Source organism: Cupressus sempervirens, chromosome 5 (genome assembly GCF_028749045.1).
Source record: "Cupressus sempervirens isolate cs-2001-9-10 chromosome 5, ASM2874904v1, whole genome shotgun sequence".
Lineage (NCBI taxonomy): Eukaryota > Viridiplantae > Streptophyta > Pinopsida > Cupressales > Cupressaceae > Cupressus > Cupressus sempervirens.
The window spans coordinates 871,898,213-871,922,580 of record NC_143122.1 but is presented as its reverse complement, the minus strand read 5'-3'; the positions used below and the strand labels follow the sequence as shown (position 1 = coordinate 871,922,580).

Here is a 24,368-nt window from a genome sequence, read left to right as displayed (position 1 = left end):
GTGAAGTGCTAGTAAATAAGAAATAAGAAATATACATTTTGAAACATAAACCACGGAAGTGTGACTATTCCCTTGCACCTCCTATAATGAAGTGCTAGTAAATAAGAAATAAGAAATATACATTTTGAAACATAAACCACGGAAGTGTGACTTTTAGAATACGAACAGCGATTGATACTCTTCCCCTAAAAAGACTCCACAACAAAATTAAGGCGTTCGCAATACAAAGCCCTTGACCATAATGACAATTGTTTTTATGAGCCAGCTCTTTAATTGAGATTCTACGTAAAAGAATGAAAGATTCAAGTAAGTTCACCTGAGAATCAAGGTATGTGATAAGGGTAGCGTAGTACTATCCCTAAACCAGTCTCACCCCAAGCTCGAACATGATAACCTGCATGGTTTATGTAGACAAGAGGCAGTGGGAAGAATTCGTGCCTCTGTTTTTCCCCAATTATTTCAGTTATGAACTTAAAAATCACCCCGCATCCTTCACCTAAATTAGCCTCCACATATATCTCTGATTGTTGCCTTGGATTCACTTCACACGCCCATTCATTTGCTCTTGCTGGCGCCAAATTGAAGGCCAATATCTTAAAATATGGAGGACTCGAAATCAACAACAGAACCAGACTACACTATAGCGGGTGCACTAATTTGGATAAAAACAGTCCAGCTTGCACTGAATCAGGAAATGGAAATACCTTAAACGAAGGAATAGAGAGCACAAGTACATCCAGGTTCGATCCAGTCTACGATGAAGTTATTCGAAAAGTGGTCGGTCCCTCCTGCTTAGATCCAGTCAAGGTCCAGAAGCACGAGGGATTGTTAAATGACCAAGAACAAGAAAAGTTGGAATTTTTGGAAAATTTTGTGTACGAGCATAGGTTTGATCATGGTCGTTTGGTGATTAAGGCTATGGAAAGTGAACACATAGAGGATACATCAGAACTTTTGACAGAGTCCTTTGCAAAGCTTCTGCGGGGACCTTTGACTTATAAGCCTTTGTTGAAGTTCACAATCAGAGAGCATATAATGGAGAGGAGGGCTCTTGTTCCGCATGCCGTCACACTTATAGGTAGGCTATGGCACGCGCAATTTGTATATATATTTTTCTACTTATCCGATTTTGGTCAATTTGATTATTGCACCCAGCCTAGTCCATTGGGTTATGCCAACACAAGAAGTTCGATGATTTACTCTTATCAACTTTTGTCTTTGTTTTTAATTGGGGTTCATGGTTTATTGTTTCTCATCCTGACGAGGGAAAATGTTGATTTCAAAAATGTGAAAACTATTTTTTCAGAATCTAGAAAAATTTCAAACAAAGTGATAATCCTATTGAATTTGCTTTCATTGGAGGGGAATGGTAAAGATGCCTGCCCAAGAGATGGAGATGGATTCTCATTTCCTAAAATATATATTTGAAAATTAACGTGTTCAATTTCTTTTCTATATTGTATTCCTCTATTTTTTTGAATTTTTAATTCATTATATTTCTTTGTTTACATTAAGGTCTGTATGCAGAAAGAGAGGGAGAATGGACCTTTTGTGGCACTGTAGAGATTTCTTTGAATTCTAAAGGAGCTTCTAAGTTTCCTACCACACCGGTTCCTCCAAAGAGTTCTCCATATCTCTTCAACATGGCAGTGAATAAAGACCTTCGCAGGTATGCGTTCATTCTCTTACGGTTCATTGCATTCAATTTAAGCTGTTTTGTAGTTTTGTGTACATTGCAAAAAATTTATCTTTTGTTACTTCTTAAAATAACAGATAGACCAATCTAACGAGAGGGCTACGGCTGAAGTCTCCTCTTAGAAAAGATACTAAAGATAACGTCTGAAGCTGTGCCGCTACAGGCAGTGATTCCACATCTCTATGAAAACACCTAAATTTAGCTCTGAAATTTACCAGTTCCTCCTTGAATATTTATATTTACTGTAAGCTGAGGGGAGGGTCATCAACAGAAGCAGCGCTAGACCTTGACTTCCAAAAGAATTCAATCCTAGTCAACCAAACCGTGTGCCATAAAACTTTTCTATTGTCGTTGATCATCTATATGTCAACAAGGAGAGACGTTGTTTTCATGAAAGGTTCCTACTTCATCAATATTTAGTTTAGCTTGGAACCATGAACACAAAGTCTTGGTGAAGGAGAATCTCCAACTAACATGAACAATAGTTTTCCTTTCTACCACATTGCCTTCGTAAAGAATCTGCACCACTAACTTTTTGAGCTTTATTTCTATCACTAGGTCAGGTGGAACATTAATTTCATGACAATCTTTACCCTTGAAAAAAATTATGACTTACAATTAGTCTGGCACTTAAATTTACCTGCAAATTTATTTGCATTTGGTAAGGAAATATGCTCTTAAATTCTGATTTCATTTGTTTTAAGAAATGTTCATGGGGCATAGATGTGTAGAAATTTTGAAATGGGTAAATGAAACATATTTGCTAGGAAATTTGAAATCCTAGAAGTTCGCATTGGAAGACATTCTAATTTGCATGTTGGACATTGCAGATGCGAATTACATGGCAGAAGAGGCCAGGCTTGACTTAGTGATACTTCAGCTACTAATTCCCCTAAAGGTCCCACTCACACTTCATCTGACCGCTTTCAAACTTTGCAAAGTGACTGAATATTCTTGGTTGTAGAACAAACAGCATCCAAGCGATCACCTAGAGCCCAGAATTTTGCCTCATAGAATCAATCTCTTACCAAGGTTCTTTCAAGCACTCTTTCCTCGCACAGTATCAAAATATGTGCTAGAATCCTCCAACTAACATCTGGTACTGGAAACAAGTTGGTTTTTCAGTAGCATTTCGTGCCCAAGCTAATGCCTCGAGTCCTGCAATTCATATTTTTCTGCTAACAATTATTGAATATATTTACATCCTCCATAGTTGCTGGTGCTTTTAAACCACTTGGATCAACCTACAAAACCACCTTCCCTGCAACACCCGCACCGGAAGAATCAAATCAACAATTTAACACAGCTGTAGGATACACAATGTAAAATGTCCACTTTTGGAAGGATCCTGGATTTTGCCTTGAAATCAATAATTCCATTCAAATAAGAAATGTAAGATAGTTAGAGATACTTCACATTTAAAATTTGCCTTTTTACAAGATAAACTGTGATTTAAGTCAAATCTCAATCATATGCATTAGGGTTAGTAATCACATATATATATTCAATTGCCTATAATTATCATAATTCACTAGATAGGTCTTGTTGATGTGAGTTTTACACCACAACAAAATGCAGGATTAACACTTAGTATCCTTGGATAGAACACCAAATATTGAATTCTTTCTTGGATAAGGACACTATGTATTCTAAAGATTTCAAAGAAAGATCATTGAGGTGACTTCAAGGTCCCTTTTAATTGTGGATACTTGTTAAATTTTGAGCCAGAATAGCACAAGACATAGAGCAGATGCCTCAAAAAACACAAGAACACCAAAGATACCCTGAGAAAACCCTCCTAGAGGGAAAAACCAAGCCACACCAAGAAATATCACTTTATTGAATAGTGGAGGAGTCTAAATATTACAATCCTTTCAAACTAAAACTAAACTAAATACTTTTTCAAATCATGAAAACTTAATCACAAATACATGACATTCACTAAACAATAATGAATCTGCAATCTGAGTGCTACATGTTTACCGTATGGGGTAAATAGATTAATGCATACAGACAATAGACAAGAACAGCAGTACTTCTTTTATTATTCGCATATATGTCGAAGAGATTACATAGTGCTTACAATGATGATTACAACCATGATCCAAAGTTGTACATATACCATTCCGAAGAACCTTCCCGAAGGGGCCTGTCAGCTACATAACAATTACCGACGACATCAACCCATTGGCTACACAATATTTATCGATGACATCTCATCTCCCCAAAAGAAAAAGTCATCTCCGGACAACAATTACAAAATATCTGAGACAGATTAACGAAACAAAATACATTAATTGACTAACTACAACAAGATAGATCTGTTTCTGTCACACCACTTTCACATTCGTTCCGTGCCTACACCAAATTGGTCTCCAAAATACATTGCATCTGCAACCTTTGCTAACACAATACTGTTTCCTTAGTTGACCTTGATAGCTACTTGTGCCGCTTTCTCTGCTTCCAACTCCTGGGTACCCTGAGCCAAGTGTCATTGTACTGCCTTCAATTGGATAATCAGCTCCTCCCGAGCTCTCTATGCATCCACCAAGACAGCTTCACGTCCAACACCTACTCCAAGTGCCTCAAAGCGTATCACCCCTCTTGAAAGGCTTGCTCTAGTGCTCTCTATACCTCTGGTACACAGACACTCTATGCTTGCAGTAGCTCCAGGTCTCATCAACTGGTCACATTTCCCACGACTGATAACTGCACCAACTAGGGGTCTAGGGGGCATCGCCCCTGCGGGGTCCTGAGGCTTGCGATACAGGGCAGGGTCGAGGGGCAATGCCCCCGCTGGAAAGACCAAATTAGCACTCTCAAAGCCACACAAAATTGTATGGAACACACCATTTTTGTAATTTTCTTCCGATTCCATACTCTTTCAGCCAACCACTTACATTTTACTACCTTTTATGTTTTTCCCTTCCCTTTGGTATCATACGTTACTCATTCTGAACTATTTCGATCTGTCGTCATTTTTTTTTTTTGGCTCCTTTGTCTCCTGACTGCTTCCTTCTGCCTTCTCTTCTGACTACTTCCTTTTGCTGGGAAGATGTCTGCAAAACCCAAACCAAAATAGCTCTCCCAAGATGACAACCTCTGCCTGTGTATGCTCGTATGGTGGTACTGTAGCTGTGGTTTGGCAAAACAAATTATATACTTCCCCTTTCTCCTATATCGTACTGCATTATCCTTCCTATTAGACTTCTCTTGTGTATGGCTTCTTTAGTTTTGTTCTCCGTACAGGCCCTCCTTCCACTTTCTACCACCGTATGACCCACCCCTACAATTTCCCTGCTATTGGCTTTTGATTATACTCCTTGCTGCTATATAGTGGACTGAACTTGATATCTTCTGCACATACGGTCTTTGTCTGGTTTCTTATCTTGACCCCGTACACCGTACGACTTTTGCTTTTGCTCTGCCTGTGTTATTCACCATACAACATATTTTGTCTTGCTTGCCTTGTCCCTATATGGATATCACCCTTCCTCCTTATCACTGTATGGTCTAACCTTGATACGCCTGTGCTATCTTGCCTCCGTACATATGATCTTTACTTCTCTACTTTTGTCCTGCCGCTGTATGGTCCACAAAATTTACTGACCTTTTGATTTTCTTCTAGCCGTACGGTGGGTATTAGTGATAGGTTCTTTGCTTCGTACGGCAACATTATCTGCCAGATTGCCGTACAGTGGAAACATTTCAAACACCGTACGGTGGTCATCAATTGGGTGCCGTATGGTGACTCTAATAACTTTTTTTTTTCAATTTTTTTAATTTTATTTTTAAATCGCTGAATTTTACTGCTCCTCGATATTCCTCGACAACGGAACAGGTCGCGCATGATATATTTTAACTTGGAACCGTTCACTATTTTCAGAATTTCCTGTTGGTCCAGTGTCCATAACTTTATTTCTCCATTATCACCTACTTCTCGGATCTGGTATGGCTTGACCCATTTGACTTTAAACTTCCTCGGTTTAATTTCATTCCGTTTGCCATATTTCAACACCAGTTGGCCTGGTTGGAACTTGTTTAGTTTTAGGTGTTTATCATGCTACGCTTTGTGCCTGTTCTGTGTGACCTCCGTGGCCTTTTGTGCTTACAATCGTCGAAGTTTATTTAAGTTACACGATCTCTCCCTCAGGTTTTCGATATCGCCCAGTTTGTTCTCGACACTCAGTACCATGAATTCCATCAGCTGCCACTCCTTGCCGTCAATAACTGTATTCTTGATTTTAGAACCTTCATTCCGTACTGCTGAAGCTTTTATTAAACTCTTCCTCTTTGTTTCCTGTGCAGACCGTATGATGTGTTTTCCTTGCTGCCAGCACCTTTCTACTATATCCGTGGTTCGACGTAACATTCTCTTTCTGTGCGGTCCGTTTATTGTGTACCGTACGGTGGAATCTTTCCTTTTTCTGGTTTCGTACTTTATGTTCTTCCCTTCAACTTTTGTTGTAGCCGCCTTTCCTTCTTTCGCTTCTCTGTATTCCTTCGAACATTCATTTCCCTCTTCTTTCTCACCTTCGTTGACTCTTAACATATTATAGCTCAGAAAGACGCTCGTAATCCTCCATCTACCAGTAGAAAAGGCCATTCACCGAATCCAAACCATTGTCTGTCAATCCACCTTCCAATTGTAGGATTCCTTCCTTATTGGGTTCTAATCGTTGCTTTCCTTCATCCTCTTCTTCGAAATCAGATGATACGGCTTCTTCGCCCACCATTTGTGTGTGTAAATCAATAATGAATTTTCGTCCTTTGCTCTCCATTAATAGTGTATTCTTCTTCCAGTCATGCTTAACCTTTGCTTGTACAAGCCATCATTGGCCCAAAATGGCGTCGTATCCTCTCTTTTTCAGTGGGATGGTGACGAAATCGAGTAGGAACGACTGTGTTCCAATAGTCACTGGTTGTGCCATTAGGACTCCCAACGGTTTGATCCCGTGCTGGTCTGTTGTGAGTAATTGGAACGTAGGTGGCCACAATGTCAGCTGTCCCAACTTCTTCCAAGTATCTTCCGGTAGGACATTTACCCCTGAACCTCCATCCACAATTGTGTCTAAAAGGACCGTTCCTAATATACCCATTTCTATGACCGCCGGATGCCGTCCAGATGTGAAGGCTAATAGCTTCGGGTCCACTGTGCTTGCTCCACTTTCCTTCTCCTTTCCATGTTCTCCCGGTGGTTTGGCAATTGGAGCGATGTTTGTGAGTGCCGATCGGAGTTGAGGCATTGTGAGCAGCAGATCATTTATTCTGATTGGTACTTTAGTTTGTAATATCTGCCGTATGATGTTTTGTTCTGCGCAGTTCCTTGTTGAGGTACCGGTAGTGCCCTTCAATTGTGATTTCGCCACCTGCGTTGCTCTCTCAATTTCTGTCCGTGTTTCTTCCAATCTCTTCTTTTCTTCTATCGGGTCGGAGTACGGTTTTGCTTGTTTATGGATGATTGCTAAGACTTCTTTGTCCGCGCCAATGTTGATCAGATTCACTCCTGATTTTGGGCACTTGGCATCTTCATGATCTCTAGGATCTCACCATTGGCATAACAACTTTGGTGTTTTCGCGGATGTACAGTTTCGTGCAAAGTGGCCCCACAAATTGCGTGCTCGGCATTGAACCATCGGGCGGCCTTTCGCATCATACTGAATTCGGCTACGGCCCCCATTATTATTGTTGGTATTGTTGTTTTGCTTTCTTCTATTATTTTTGTACCCACCCAAAGTGGCACCATCATTGCTAGTGTTTCCGCTCCTTGCTAACGCGGAAGCCTCCTGTGTCAGGAGCACTTGTTGATGCCCTCTTGTTTTCATATTGAATGGGCATTCCTTTGTAGAATGTCCCATAATTTGGCAGAGCTCACGGAACTGGTTCTTCGGACAGGATCCCTTCGTGTGACCTTTTGTCTTGCATTTTGTGCACCATAGCTTGTTTCCCTTCGTCTCTTTCTGCATATTCTTAAATTCCTTCATCATTTTGATCATATCCTTCTAGAGGGCTCGGACCTTTTTACTGTGCTTTTCATCACCACTGCTATCTCCTTCTGAAGACAAGTCATCTGAGTCGGATGAGCTACTTTTTTTTTTCTTCTTTTTCATTTTTTGTTCACTCTCTAAGTCCATTGCCCGATTGTATGCTTTGGTGTATGATGATGGTGGCACAATCTTCATTTTCTTTCTTAACTCCTGTAGTCCTTCAATGAACCATCGCTTTTTCAGCCCATTTGCCGGCTTACTTTCCATTTTATTTATTAATTCTTTTAGTTTTCTGGCATATACATGAACTGTCTCATTTTTCCTTTGCTTTGTGGTGTATATTTCTACTATGATCTCATTGTCGTCTCGTAGCAATTGAAACTCTGTGATAAACTCCTTTTTAACTCCTGCCCATGTAGTTAATTTTTGGGGATCTGCGTTGGCAAACCAATCAATTGCTACACCCCTTAGGGTTGTTGGAAATTGTCGAACCCATTCATCTGTGTCAGTTACGCCATTTGCTGTCCAAATTGTTTCGCATGTCTTACAGTGTCTGATTGGATCGACTGTTCCATCACCATCAAACTTTGGCAATTTTTTCTTTGGTCCAGCCATTACTATTCGAGTTGGAGGTATTTGTTGTGTACCCGTGTTGTTTTAAACACTCGCGCTGTTTTGCACACCCGTGCTGTTTCGAACAATCTTATTTCCAACAGCCGTGTTACTTGGTGAAAAAGGGTTTTCCTCAAGCAAAGTTGTTCCTTCCGGAAGTGTATTGCGGACGAAGAGTTCACTCCACGCTCGTGCTCCCTTGGCACTTTGAGCCGTGTGAGTTGATTCCCTTCCATCTAGATTCTCTTCCCTCTGCGTATACAGGTTCAAAAATTCCTCCTTTGTTTCTTCCACCAAATTCAACTGCTGTCGAGTCTCTTCCAACAATTCTTTGGTGCTTGGGTGTCCATCGGCAATCTGCTGAAACCTCCATCTACGCTTGCTCTGTTGTGCCAAAATTAAAATTTCTTGTGCGGTGCGTATTCCATTTTTTTCTTGTATCTTATTTCTATCCTTGTTAAGCTAATTCGGCATTAGTCTTCATTCCTCTGCCTTCGTTCCAGTTCCATTGGGCAATGGTGCCAAATGTTTACCGTATGGGATAAATAGATTAATGCATACAGACAATAGACAAGAACAATAGTACTCTTTTTATTATTCGCATATATGCCTAAGAGATTACATAGTGCTTACAATGATGATTAGAACCATGATCCAAAGTCATACATATACCATCCCGAAAAACCTTCCTGAAGGTGCCCGTCGACTACATAACAATTACCGACGACATCAACTCATCGGCTACACAATATTTACCGAGGACACTACACACTAAAGACTCTAGTACCTCTAAACCAATAATATTCACAACAATATTAAGATGCCAAAGGCTACACATCGCCGCTTGCAATTTGCGCACAAAATCATAATGAAAGAATGCACATCACTGTGATACCAAACCTGATGCTACAAGGTGTCTCTCTAGTATCAAAAACGATAACACTTCCTAGATTTGACTGACTTAGCAGTCACATACACCAGCAGTTACAAAAGACTCTTTGATTTCCAAAAGCTATGCAAGAATAAGGTTCTTCAATTCTGATTGGCAACAGAGAAGAATGGAAGACACTTTGATGCTTGACTACCATGGCACATAAACTGACGGCAGTTAAAAGGGTGACCTTTCATATGCTGATGCTGAAAATTCTTCATAGTCTTCGGTGATTGTCACCAAGAGGCATGACTCTTCATATAGATAACTGTTCATCATTGAAGACTCTTTGCAGTCTCAGTATATTTAGGAAAGATTAGAGTTGACAGCAGCAGAGAATAGACAGCAAATATGACAACCAAAATGTTGATGTAACCATCATAGGTACGGAAAATATCTCCTGCAGTTACAATCACCAGCAATCTCTCTTAGCAAGGGAGATATCTTTTCCAGATTCTCATGTCATCGAGTCTCTCAGCATGACAGTCACAATGGCTACATCATTTGTGAAGGAAACCAAAACTTTATCACAAAATCTTTCAACGTGATAGGATCATGGAATCACTCAACAGGATGCTCACCATGGCTACTCCCATGTATGCAATAAATATAAACACAAGCTCTCATCATGGATTCACTCAACCTGATGTTGTCATGGAGTCTCTGAACATGACATCCATTGTGGCTGCTCCTATGAATGGAAAGGGTAACCGTAATACCTCTGTCTCAGAGGCAAACAGGGGCTTTCACCTCATATTTCTCCGTCTCAAAGAAGTATACATTATAAGGTTATTCACCTCACATTTCTCCATCTCAGAGAAATATGCATTACAAGGGCTTTCACATCACATTTCTCTCTGACATAGAAATATGCATTACAAAGGATTTCACCTCATATTTCTCTCTCACAGAAATATGCATTACAAGGGCCTTCACCTTATATTTCTCTCACAGAGAAATATGCATTTTAGCACATAATAAGAGCTGCCAAGATTCCCTCTCGGCAGAGACTCCTAAACAAAGGTAGCTCTCACAGCTTTGATTATCACAATGAGTTATAGTTGACTCCAATGTTTGACAAAATAAGAGACTTTCAAAGCCACACTGCTTCATGAGCTTGCTGATCCTCTACCAAGAATACTGGATATTACCCTATAATCCAATATTAGGATACACAATGTAATGTCCACTTATGGAAGGATCCTGGATTTTGTGTTAAAAGCAGTAATTCCATTCAAATAAGAAATTTAAGATATTTAGAGATATAAGTTTACCATTTTAACTTAGCCTTTTTACAAGATAAACCGTGATTAAGTCCTGCAACCATATTAGACTATATATATATATATATATATCATATCCATTAGGGGTTAGTAATCACATATATAAATACAAATGCATATAATTGTCATAATTCATTAGACATGTCTTGTTGATGTGAGTTTTATGCCATGACAAAAATGCAGGACTAACACTTAGTATCCTTGGATAGAACACCAAATATTGAATTCTTTCTTGAATAAAGACACCATGTATGCTAAAGATTGCAAAGAAAGATCATTGAGGTTACTTCAAGGTTCCTTTTAATTGTGGATACTTGTTAAATTTTGAACCAGAATAGCATAAAACGGAGAGCAGATATCTCAAAAAACACAAGAACACCAAAGATACCCTGAGAAAACCCTCCTCAAGGGCAAAACCCAACCACACCATGAAATATCACTTTATTGAATAATGGAGGATTCTGAATGTTACAATTCTTTCAAACTGAAACTAAATTAAATACTCTTTCAAATCACGAACACTTAATCACAATACATGACATTTTCTGAACAATAACAAATCTGTAGACTCCACTCCATGACCGGACGTCAGACCCGATTTGTACCTCTTTACCGGATCTAACCTCTCTTGGTCTTCAGAGGACTTTGATGATACTTTGGGTCCTCGTAGGAGATATTGCCGTTTGTTGCTTCAGTTTTGTAAGTCCTATGACTTGGTGATCTTGAATGGACTGCCCAACCTCCTCGACTCCAACTTGTTCACATGTTGGCACCACTGTGATGGTGTGAGCATTGTGGACTATGCCCTTGCTAGCTCCTTTCTCATTCCAACCTTCAGCCACTTCACCATCACTTGCCTTCCCCTTGTGGACCACACTCTCCTTCGCCTCACCTTTCAGACCCCAACCATGCCCCCCCACCTCCTCCCCCCTTGCCCTCGCTTGCCCCCGTTCACTTGCTCCCACTTCACCCCCTCTCCCCCCATCCTGCACCCTCTTCAACTTTCATGAGGGTGACCATGACCTCTTCCACACTCACCTCAAACAATTCCTGCCTCCAGACAACTTCCCTCTCCACGAGAGCACTCCCTCCATGTTCATTAGCCTTGCCTCTTCCATCTAGAAGGCTGCCCTCCTCTCCTTTCCCTGTCGCACCTCCTATTGGTCCCCTCCCCCCACCGTAGGAGTTCTTGCCCTATGAACTAGTGGTTCTTTTTATGATGGTAGTAAATCCTTCCATTGTAAGTTGTGCGTGTCCTCCACCCTCCATCCTAACTCCTCTAGACAGCATAAGGATTCCCACTGCCACTTCCTCTTCTACAAGAAGTGCACCTTCATTTCTCATCACAATCGATCCCTTTGGACCTGTTGACTCCTGAATTAGCAACTTTTCAATAACCCAACGATAGGAACAAATACATCTAGGGGCAGCTAATTCCCATTTAACATACCTATTCAAACACCGAGGGCAACTATAAGGCTATACTCCTTTTTTAGGCTCTGCAAGACCTAGGCGGGTGAACCTTAGATTCATTCATATTGTACCAGTTTCCAAAACATACTATCGAATTTAGATAAAGCAGATAAAACCCCTATTTTTCCTATACTTATGCAATGACAAGGGCATGTAGTAGCAAATTGCAAAAAAGTATGAAATTCACAAGCTGAGTGAGGGAAAATCTTTTCAGCTCTTCAACATAAAAGGTAAATGAATTTGATTAATATGTTGAATATCAGCAAAACCCAGGTATGCACAACAAATATATAGATCTATTGGGCAATTCCATAAATTACTAACACACATCCTTGGAAATCATTGATACATCTCATGTATCAGGACCCCAGATCTATCCTATCACTTTGTGAATTAGACATCAGTGTTCATAAAAACCCTCATACTCATACAATATCCTTCTCATGAAACTTGCAACCCTATCAAGATAAGTAAGCATATACTTGGCTCTTTGTTCCAATAGCAATACCTAACAAGACATACAACTTTAAGAGGTTGCAAACGGGTTTAAGCTCTTTGTTCCTAAACCACAAAACATTGCAGACAACAAAGACAGGAGACGAGAATTAGAATGAAACTAAGAAGTTTTGTTGAGTTTTGATGGCCCAAGGCCATCGTTTGTACAGCTCAGGAGTAGGTTTCCTATTTTCAATAAAGTTGTTTGAGAGGTTTGTTGGAGTTGTTTGCTTCTTCCAAAGATCTGAATCCTTGCCATGCCCAAAAGGGACATGCATCCCCAGACAGAGCCATTGTTGGCTTGATTTTTCACCCATCCAAAAGTTTTGAAATACCTTGTGAATATCAATAAGATAGTATGTTTTTGCTGCTTAGGGTTTTTGAAAATGTTGCCATCCTCATGAAAAACCATAGAAATGGTCATGTCCCATGTTCTGACGAATTATTCATAAAATGACATGCAAGCATAAATAGGGATACATCAAAAACCTTGGTCATTCATTTATCTTCCATATCCCTAAGTCCCTTGGTTATTTTTCATATTATAAAGTCTTGCCTTTATCATGTTTTAAGTTGTGATTGTTGCGAAGTTGCTTTGGTCGCAACATCGCCCCATTTTGAATTCTAACTATTTTAGCAGCAATGAGGATGCGAAACAGTCATTAACAGGTCAGCGCGACTTCACAGTTGTTAGGGCTAACTGTTAAGTTAAGGTCGTGAATGAGCGATTCAATGAAAATCGCATGATCGTAGTAGGTTTCTAGCTAAAATGTTTTAAGTTGTGAAGGTGCGAAAGGCAGCAACAATAGTTAAGTTCACAGTTAACACTCCATCACACATGGTTAAGGGTAGCCTGGGGTTGAGGTAGCGAAGCAACGAAAGCATGTGTTCACGGCTTCGCAAGGATAAAGGATGAGTTAAGATTTCAGGCTGCGAGGTTGCGATGGAGGAAACAATTAACTCCAGGAGGTTTTCACAACATCGTTGGGTTAAAAGACATGTCAAAGCTTGTGGTCGCGAAGGTGCGAAAAGTAACTGGGATAGTTAAGGCTTACGCAGTCGCACCATCGAATGGAGTTAATGCTAACCTGTGGTTTAAGTGACGAAGTAGCGAGATACTCATGATCGCACATTCACAAGGTTAAGATATGAGTTAAAATCTTAAGTTGCGAGCTTGCGAGATGTATTCAGAATAGTTGAGTTAAAGGTTCAGCGCAACATCGCAAGGTTTCATTTGCAATTAAGGCCTTTGGTTGCAAAGCTGTGAAGTAAGGTGTTTGATGGTCATTGCAAGATCGCATGGGTTAATAAATTGAAATAATAGACAACTACGAAGCAGCAATACAACATAAAATGAATAGTTTTTTTGTGATCGTCAGATCTCAGAAGATCGATGATCGTCGCTTTCTCGCTTTTGGAAGATGCACTAAAATTAACTAAAGCGAGGAAGCTACGAGTTGACACCTGTCCCTATGGGCCTCTCTTTGGTTTCCAAGTGAGTCAAACGGTGCATCTTCCCAGTCGTCAGATCTTAAAAGATCAACACTTGTCGCTTTCTCGCTTTTAAAAGATGCTTGAAAAATAGCCAAAGGGAGAATGCGAGCATTCGACAAGTGGAGATGGTGGGACCAGACTCAGCTGTGGGCCGCAAAAAGGAATGCGTCAAAATAAGTTGTCCAAATGCCATGCACAGATTGGTTGGAGTTTCTAACTGTTACAAAAGATCTTCACTTTATGGAAGCCATTGATCAAAAGCAGATCAATGCTTGTTGCTTTCTCACTTTTCAAAGATGCATGAAGAATAACCAAAGTGAGAATGCGAGCATTGGACATGTGTCTTAGTGGGCCCCGATTCATAAAGAAATTGAGCACATGTCAATAAAGGTTTTCCGAAGCTACGGTGAAGAAAAGATAACAGTTATCACAATGTTGCAGGCTAGAAAGCATTGAAGATTTTTCAAGTTGTGAAGGCAGTGACAAATGAGAAAATAGTCAACAGTCATTGCAGCATTGTACAGTTAAGCCAAGAGCAATGATTTTGAGTTGCGAAATTGCGAAGAACATCTGACAGTTAAAAGAAATGATCAATGCACCATTGTAGGCATAGCATCACAGTTTGGTTTCAAGGCCCCAAAGGCGCAAACATGTGACATGTGGCAAGGACCTGTTGATAGGGTGACAAGGTGACAAATTCAGCCTATCGAATGGTGACATATGGCTCTCACTGGGCAATTAGTTGGAGGTTATCTCTACGCTCCATTGAGGTGGCAAAAAACACTGGGTTTTAAGGTTCAGATTGTAGAGCTGGAGCAAGATGAAACAGAGCCAAGAGCACTGAGCATTGATGCTCAATCTAGACAACAATGATCGAGATCTGATTTTCAATTGGAGTAAGGCAGTAAGAGACTTAGATGAAATCAGATGCACTGAGTGGTCCATCAAGAGGGAAATAAATGTTTTGGAAGCAGTTGGAGAGATTAAGGTTCTGTCGGTGGGAAGCAGTTGAAGATCTACATGATTAAAGGTAGTAGAAGACAAATGGAATTAAATCGAAGACTCCTGCAGTAAGTGTCACTTGCCGATTTTGTAACTACTTTCCTATTTTTGTTCGAATATAGAGAATGTTTTAAATGTAACATTATAGAAATATCTCTATATTCATTTATCCAGTAAGATTTCGACATTTGTCCTCCCATCTGAAGCTTGTTGCAATCCTTCTCTATAAAAGGATTTCCATGATGTAGAGTAAGGGTTCCAATTTATTGGATATTTTTCCATTGTTGTGATACCACAGGGAGGTTCTAGGTTCTTGGATAGTTTTTTCCATATCTTTGATAACATCTGGTTGGTTCCCAAGTTTTTTGAGCAAGTTCTCAGTTGAGTTTCCACCATTTTTCAACATTTCTCTCTGTATTTGAACAACATTAATGAAGTATAATTTATAGTTTTGATCTATTCAGCTGTTTTATGAGTTATTTCATACATCATTTATATATTTTTTCAAAGAAATAAATAAAATGCAGCAATTCAGTTTTATTTTCAGTCTGATTCTTGTCTTCTATTTGTGTTGTTTGTAATATTTTGTGGTTTCTGAACAAAGAGCTTAAACCCATTTGCAGCTCCTTAAAGTTGTATGTCTTGTTAGGTTTTTCTATTGGAACAAAGAGCCAAGTAAATGCTTACTTATCTTGACAGGGTTGCAGGTTTCATGAGAAAGATATTGTATGAGTATGAGGGTTTTTATGAACACTAATGTCTAATTCACAAAGTGATAGGATAGATCTGGGGTCTTGATACATGAGATGTATCAATGATTTCCAAGGATGTGTGTTAGTGATTTATGGAATTACCCAATAGATAAGGCATTGATCAGAGGATCTATATATTTGTTGTTCATACCTGGGGTTTGCTAATATTCAACATATTAATCAAATTCATTTCCCTTTTATGTTGAATAGCTGTAAAGATTTGCCCTCACTTAGCTTGTGAATTTCATAGGTTTTTGCAATTTGCTATTGCATGCCTTTGTCATTGCATAAGTATAGGAAAATAGGGGTTTTATTTGCTTTATCCAGATTTAAGTGTATGTTTTGGAAACTAGTACCATATGAATGAATATGAGGTTCACCCGCCTAGGTCTTGCAGAGCCTAAAGGAGTATAGCCTTATAGTTGGTCCCGGTGTCTGAATAGGTATGTTGAAAATGGGAATTAGCTACCCCTAGATGTGTTTGTTCCTATCATTGGGTTATTGAAAAGCTGTTAATTCAGGAGCCAACAAGACCTCCCTCCTTTGGTCCCCTAAAGCCTTCTGGCAGACTCTCTTCCCTCGTAGGTCCTCTCTCCCTCGAAATTTAGACCATTCCTCCTTAGTTTCCCACACCTCCCACCCTCTACAATATCCCTGGGAAGCCCCCTTTTACTATCACTCCTCCCCTCCACTGCCATCTTTTCACCTTCTATATCTGTAGGCCATGAACAGCAAGGTGGCGGATGAAGAAGGGTTCTAGGTGGAACTCTTCAAGCTTGGTATTGTGGTCCTTGGGCCTTTTCTCATAAATTTACTTAACAAGGTTGTTTGCACTGGGTTCTCTCCCTCTTGGTCTCAACACATCGTTCATCCGATACATAAGGTCGGGCCGGCTTCAGATCTCGACAACTATAGGATCATCATGGTTGGGCACACTTTCTCGAAGTTGTACACTACATTGTTGCATGACATTCTTTCCTGTGAGCTTGATCAAAGACATGCATGGGGGAGGGGTCAGGTGGGTTTTTGTCTAGATTTTAGAGTATGGACCATATCTTGACTCTCAAAGCTATTATTAAGGACGCATGCCACTACTCCTAGAAGGTTTATTGCTCCTTTGTGGATTTTCCCAAGGCGTTCAACTATGTTTCCAGGGTGGCCCTCTTCCAGAGATTACAGGATATTGGCATTTCGACGACTCACTTGAGCTCCATGATGAGACTATATGAGACTATGATCGACTGCATCAAGACCCCTTACGGGATGTCCAACTTCATTCATATCACCATTGGGGTGAAGCAGGGCTACCCTATGTCCCCCACTTTATTCAGACTCTACATTGATGAGTTGGAGTAGTTCCTCCATATACACTCCCTCTGCGACGATGGCTACTACTTACAAGCAGTGTTGTTCTCTATCTTACTCTTTGGCGACAATGTGGTCCTCGTGGCCTCCTCCCCTGATAGCCTTCAAAGACTTCTTGATAGCCTTGACTCTTTTTGCAGACTACAACAGCTGATGTTGAATCTGAGAAAGACCAAACTGATGGTCTTTAATTACCTCAAGACCTCTCACATATGATTTCTTTTCCAGGGCGATGAAATCAAGATCTTTTCCTCATATACTTATCTAGGGGTCAAATTTTTGGGCCCTAGCTTTAGTCTGTGATTCAGCCTTGTATCAACAAGGGCTATAGTTCTCTTGCCCTTGTTGAGAGACAGTGTTTCAAGAACCATTTTCAGGAGACTAGGTTCAAGATGACTCTTTTAGACACTTTGATTAGATCTACTGTTCTCAACAGTTTCATGGTTTGGGGCTTGTCCTTACTGGAGTTTGACTAGCCCTTTATGGAGTGAGTCCAAACTCTCCTGCTTCAATGTATCATTAGGTGCAGTCAGTATACCTCACACATCATTGTCCTTGCAGAGTTTGGGGCACACTCTTTTAGACTCAGTTTCATTTTCGACTTGGTTTGGTGATTTCATCGCCAGAGAGGTTTGCTGATTCCTCAGAGGGGCGTCATAGATATTCTTATCTTGGTTTATGCTCTTCAAAGACCACTGCCCACTTAGACCCTACGGGTCAGGCTCGTTGTTAGTTTGCTCAGACTTCTACTCTGTTGGGTTCTATTGGGATTAACATTGATCATCTCCCTCCTTTCCAATACTCCTTGGATGCCCCCTCTCATCTCTTACCTTCTCGACAAGAGCTTAACAAGAACATCAAGACAAATATATATAGATAGTATATTTGCACCACCTGAATTTGCTCCTTCAGGGAGCTCCGCCCTAAGATGGCGTTCTATGCTTAGCATTTCATTGAGTTACAAGATGAGATCATTGTGTGGCCCACGTACCTGTCCCATGGTTGGTCCCACACTCTTCGCATCTCTCTCGGTCCTTTTAGGGTTAGCTCCCCCCAGCTCCGCATTCAAACTAACCACCATCTAGACATAGAAGATAGGATTTATCAGCTTTGTGACTTGGGTGTTCCCAAGATTGAGACTTAATTTTTCAGTGCCCTAGTTACTACGAGATCAAGGGGAGATTCTATTACTTGTTTCGTGAGGTGTAGTCCCTCGCGACCTTTATCATGTACACTGACTAGAGATGCCTTTCACTCTACCTCTAGGAGACACGGAGACCACGTCCTATAGCGGCTCCTTCTTCGGAGATCCCAGTCCAACCAGATCATCACCTCCTTTGCTATGGTCTCCCCCACTTGAGGCGTCAAGCATATGGTGAACGCCCATTCTGTACCTTAGAGAGCAGTGAGACAATGCAAATCTTCCATTCAACAACGACTTTCCTCTACCAGCATCGTCAAGAGTACTCAAAGACAGCTTGGGATCTCCTCCCCTGCGGCCTATCCATCGATTCTCAACTTTTTCCCAGCAGATCGGACCAGCTAGTGGGCAAGGCTACCGTGTTTGGTAGCCCCTATTGGCTTTGGTTGCTTTCTTGGTCTTTTGGTTGTTTCGTTGTTAGTTTCTTCCGGACACCGATTGGTGCTCTTGCTCTATTCTGGGTTAGTGCTTTGCTTCTGGTAGTCCCTTAGGCCCTTTGTTGGTCTCTTGTTGGACATTAATAAATTTATCTTATCTTAAGAAGCTAACTAATCAAAATAAAATAGTATACGCTTCTTCACTTTTCATTTAATACATTTACATATATGTAGGAAAGTCCAATCCTATAGCCAAGGGGAGATTATCTCCTCAAATAAGCTTTTTGGTTGTGATTGTTTTTAAATAAAAATCAACAAAAAACAAGGGGGTCGGCCCTTACATTTAAAAAGCTAGTAACTAGTGCATTACCAGCAATGACCAACAACAAACAAAAAACTAACTAAAGCTTCACAAAACCACAGATCCTTATGAAAGTAACTAACCAGTATAAACTTAAGAACAACTAAACTAAAATAAAAGTCTAGAAGATCTAACAACTACAGAAGTTCAACAGAATAATTGTTAGCATATTAAGCCAACCCAAGTCTTAGTTACAGCCGGATACCAGCAAAACTAGAAACAACAAAATAACATAAAAGTCTTGGATCTGGGGATCCCATTAAACTAAAAAAACTCGATTTTCTTTTTTCTCCTTCCCCTTCGCAACCAGCAGAATCCGAGACCAATCATCAGCAAGGAATTTGAAGAGGAGCTTATGGTCCTCCATATCCATCCTAGTATCTTCCTTTTCCTGTGCCAGCAGCTAGAGGGTGGTGGCCGCGACGTGGGTGACTTTGAGGGAAAATTTAGAGAAGGTAAAGAATCCTTCCTCTAAAATTTTAACCCTCTTATCCAAATTGGCATACACCTCCACCTGCTCCTTAGTCTCTTCCTTGATATCCGTTTCCACCTTTTTTGCTTCCTCCTTTGCTTTCTGTATCTGGCTATCATCCTTCTAAACCCTCGGATTAGTAGAAATCTTAGATTTTTCCTTAGCCTGGGATGAGATAGTTATGGGGGAGGTGTCCACTTTGCTGCTCTCTTCACAAAAGGTTATGGGCTGGAGGGTGAAGCTAGCGGAAACATGGGTGATCTCCGTGTAGCAACATTGTCAGCTGACACTTGAGTCTGAGCATTTTCAATAGAATTGTCCTCCGAGTTAACACTTTTTTCCACCTCCTCCTTTCCTTCTTCTCTTTTAGAATTAGAGTTGTCTTCGTCCTCCCTTTCTTCTTTATTATTTTATGAGCTTTCCTCCTCAACCTTCTCAACTCTGAATTTGTTGGATTTCTGTTTGCACTTTGCCTGGGATTGGGTGAGTCTTCCTGATCTCCTCCTAGCCTTACCCTTGGCCTCCTCCTCCTCTTCCTCCTCTTCCACCTCAATAGGTTTTTCTTGTTTTCCCTGCTAGGGGAGGGACAGGGGGTTTGAATTTTAGTGCCAGTACTGGTGCTCGGGGGTGAATTCTAGTAGTGGCGCTAGTTGTCAACCACCACCACCCTAGGGGGGCACAGGGCAAGGTGGAATTGGTAGAGGTGGAAAATTAGTCCTTGATGGATTATGGTAAAGTTATGCCCTTTATTCCTCTTTTCCTTAACATCAGCTACCATATCCTCAAGAGAATGCAAAAGAAAAAAGGGGATAGAAATGAAATCCCTATTCCTAAAATGATTTAACAAAGGGAAATAGTAGTAATAGCAAACACCGAACCTGCCCTCTAGCGTCAAATATCTCATGAGGACCAGGCACACATCGTCCCATGGGGCTAGGAGCTTGTCTGTTTTAAACCCTCCTCTATATCGAACCGGTTCCTCATCTTCCGTAAAGAAATTGTTCATACTGGCCTCATCAATAGTTTTAGTGACCTTTCTCCATTTTTTCCCTTTCATTGAAAGGCCAGTCGCCATGGCAATCACTTCCTCATTCACTTGGAAGGTGATTCCATTAATGGTGACCTTGCGGTCATTCCACCTGTTAACAAACTGGAGGGTGCGATTCTCGTCGTACCCCGCCATCGACTGCATGTAGGGTAGAAAACCCCCTTCCTTTAGCAAAAACCAGGTGGCCATCCTATCCTTGAAGTTCTCCATTTTTGCGGGCTTCAGCCTGTTCAAGTCCCCCATATCTATTCCGCCAATATCCTGTTCCTCTTCTTCAGTGTTTCGCATCTGAACTTCCTTCTCTGCGAAATCTCTGCAACTACTTTCCACCTTGAGACCTTTAACAATAAGCAAAATAATTTTACAGTCCCGTGCTTGATAAGTTTCAAAATCCCATGCAATTTCATTATGGGAATCGTGATTGTATAGTATCATAATTTTCACACCCCGAAAATCTCTGACAGTTTGATAAATGATATCATTTGTACTTTTAATTGGGAAGTAGTTTGAATTTTGTGATGGGTTACCATAATGGTGAAAAGACATCTCTCTTAATTTGCATTCACTCATTTTTCCATTTGTACGGCCACGTCTTCTATTCATTTCCAAAAAGCCCTTGTTAAATTTAGCGAACATCGAAACAAAATTGCCAAAATTGGCCCTGACTTTAAAATTTATAGTCATAATTAAATGATATTCCTGCCTCTTTCTTTGGTTATCAATGACTTAATGTCTTTGTTAAGATCTATCATATCCCTCCAACACGTGATTGCCGTTGATTTAAACCCCATGGCAGCCGCCACGTTGGCCACCTTATTTCCTTCTCTATAAATGTGTTGCAGGTGGACCCTTTCATCCCTTCCAAAATTTGCCTAGTATCCATAATGATAGTTCGAATATTCCATCCTGGTTGGGACATTCCCTTAACTAGATCAATGATTAATTTGGAGTCCCCCTCTATTGTTATTTCCCTAATTTGCATTTCACTAATCAACTGAAGACCCCAAAACAACGCCATTGCCTCAGCTAGATTATTGCTTCCATTTCCCACCTTCCTAGCATAAACCAACAACACATCACCATTCTTATCTCGCAGCACTCCTCCTGCCACTCCTATACCTCCTCTTGCAACACCATCGAAATTTAGTTTATATTGTGTAAGGGTAGGTGGTTTCCATCTCATTTGCTGCCTCCTCAACATTTTTGAGTTATCAAAGAGGAAAAAATCCTCATGACAACCCCACTTTTCAGCAATTAGTCCTTGTCTACCTGGTTCTTCCTTTGGCATTTTACATTTAGCCACCTTTAAATTTTCCTTCAATAATTTCTCCATTATCCCAAAAACCACCTCCATCGGTTTATTCTCCTCTTTAAATATTCTGTTATTTCTTTCTTTTCATATATGCCAGCAAATATATGGTGGAACAATTTTCCATAGAAAAATCAATCTAGGGTGATAAAAGGGACAACTCCAGTTCTCCACAAATTGACCTAGATTGTCCTTCATAACCCAATCCAAACCAAATCTCTCCCAAACCCTAGTCCATATTTCCAAGGCATACTGGCGTTCCAGGAATAGGTGAGAAATACTCTCCTCCTTTTCCTTGCAGAGATAACAACGGTTTGTTATATAAAAGCCCCTTCTTTTCAGGTTGTCTAAGGTTAAAATTTTGCCATGCTGAACCGTCCACCAAAAGAAATTGATTTTAGGAATAAGGTTACTAATCCAAACCCTACTCCACAATAGCGGACAGGGGTCCTTGCTAAATAGGTGTAAGTCGATTTTACAGTGAAGCTACCACTTGGAGTTAAGTCCCAAGCTGTAATGTCCTCCTGGAATAGAACTGGGGGTCTCTGTTCTCCTATTAGCTCTTCCAACTCCTTGAGAAGCTGAATATCCTCTTGGGAGTAAGTTTCCTTACAAAGCTTCTTCCACTTCCTCCCTTGATCAATATAGTCTCCAATTTTTCTTCCTGCATCTTCTTTAAGCAACTCCATTAATCTTCTAAATTTGCTATAAACCAATGGTTTCCCTCCCATCCACTTGTCTTCTCAAAATCTGATACTATGACCATTCCCCACAATCCACCTTGTCCCTTCCCTTAATAATCCTCTACTCCTGACAATATTCATCCAGATTTTAGACCCTCTTGGGAGGTCATTATTAAATAGATTCCAATTAAAAGGGGAATTTGATAGATATTTAGCTTTCATAATATTACCCCAATCTGTATTGTATTCTCCCAACCTCCAGCCAATCTTTGTAAGGAGAGCCTTGTTAAGGTCTCAAAGTCTTCTTACTCCCAACCCCCCCTTAACCTTTGGCTTATACACCTCCTCCCAATTGACTAAACTTAATTTGTTTCTCTCTTCTATTCCTGACCAGAGGAAATTCCTTTGTATTCTCTCAATCCTCTCTGCCATGTTTTGGTTAATTTTGAAGAGGGAAAGGAAGTAAATGGGAATACCCTGGAGAGCAACTGAGAGCAATTGTAGTTTTCTAGCATTGCTTAATATCTTCCCTTTCCATCCTGCAAGTTTCCTCTGAATTCTCTCCACTATCGTATTCCAAAAGTCATTAGTCACTTCTTTAGTGGTTAGTGGTAGTCCAAGATAAGTATCTGGGAGACTGGCAGATTGACATTCCAGGATATTCCTTATCCTCCTTTGTAATGAGGCATCAGTATTAAAGAAATAAATCTTACTCTTATGATAATTAACTTGCTGTCCTGAACTTTCTTCATAATTGCGTAGAATAGTCTTCCAAGCTTCAGCCTCTATAACTGAAGATTCTCCAAATAGGAATGTGTCATCAACAAATTGTTGTAAGACTTCAGTATGAGCGGTAGTAGCAGGCTTTACCCCTTTGACACAACCAGTATTCACAAGTTTATAGAAAGACCTCCCTAAGACTTCAGCAACCATAATGAAGAGGTAGGGAGAAAGTGGGTCACCCTGTCTCAGGCCTTTCTCCGCTCCAAAATTGCCCCAGGGAGAACCATTTAAGAGAACAGAATATTGAACTAAGCCAATCATCATCTTGATCAGATTTATAACCTTGTTATTAAACCCCACTCTTTCAAGCACCTCATAGAGGAAATCCCACTTAACCTTATCATAAGCCTTAGAGATATCCAATTTGAATGCCATCCTCGGTCTTTTGCTTTTTTCCATTGATTGAATAACCTCATGTGTGGTTATGGCCGCATCTACAATCTGTCTTCCCGGAACAAATCCTTTCTGAGGGCTGCCAATTGTTCTATCCAGAAAAGGCTTTATTTTGTTCACCAATACTTTAGCAAATATTTTGTAAATAGTATTACATAAACTCAAAAGTCTGAAATCAAGCTCGCTCAATGGTGTGGGGATTTTAGGAACTAAAGCAATAAAGGTCTTATTGATCCTCTTTAGCATCTTCCCGGTTCTGAAAAAATCCCTAGTAGCCCAAACCAACTCAGATTTAATAACCTCCCAGAAATGCTGGAAGAACGCGGGAGGGAACCCATCCGAACCCGAAGCCTTATAAGCTTTCATAGAGAACACCACGCATTTCACCTCCTCCTCCATAATATTGCCAAGAATGTGATTGTTTTCCTCCATACCTAGTTTTTGTGGAATCGTATTAATCAAGCTTCTTCTAATCACCGGATTCCCAGCTTTATTGTCCTTGACATAAGCCTTGATAAAGTATTCTACCGCATGTCTTCCCATCTCCTCTTGATCCTTAAAGATCCTTCCTCCTTCACCATCCAGCCTATTGATTGTGTTTCTTCTTTTATGGTTAGAGGCTGACCTGTGAAAGAAAGTAGCGTTCTTATC

At 40.4% G+C, this 24,368-nt stretch overlaps 1 protein-coding gene across 2 annotated transcripts in view; it reads left to right on the top strand.

Moving 5' to 3' along the window:
• Nucleotides 1–202: 202 nt before the first annotated feature.
• Nucleotides 203–24,368, top strand: part of LOC149558702 (GCN5-related N-acetyltransferase 5, chloroplastic-like) — a 64,324-nt gene continuing 40,158 nt past the window's right edge. The window contains exons 1-2 of one of the 2 annotated variants that reach the window (XM_089832803.1): nt 203–1,078; nt 1,528–1,669. In XM_089832803.1, the coding sequence (XP_089688929.1) occupies nt 466–1,078; nt 1,528–1,669 (755 nt within the window). In that variant the 5' untranslated portion in view covers nt 203–465. Of the gene's footprint in view, nt 1,079–1,515; nt 1,670–24,368 lie in introns of both variants that reach the window. The other variant, XM_089832802.1, reaches the window with a different exon arrangement.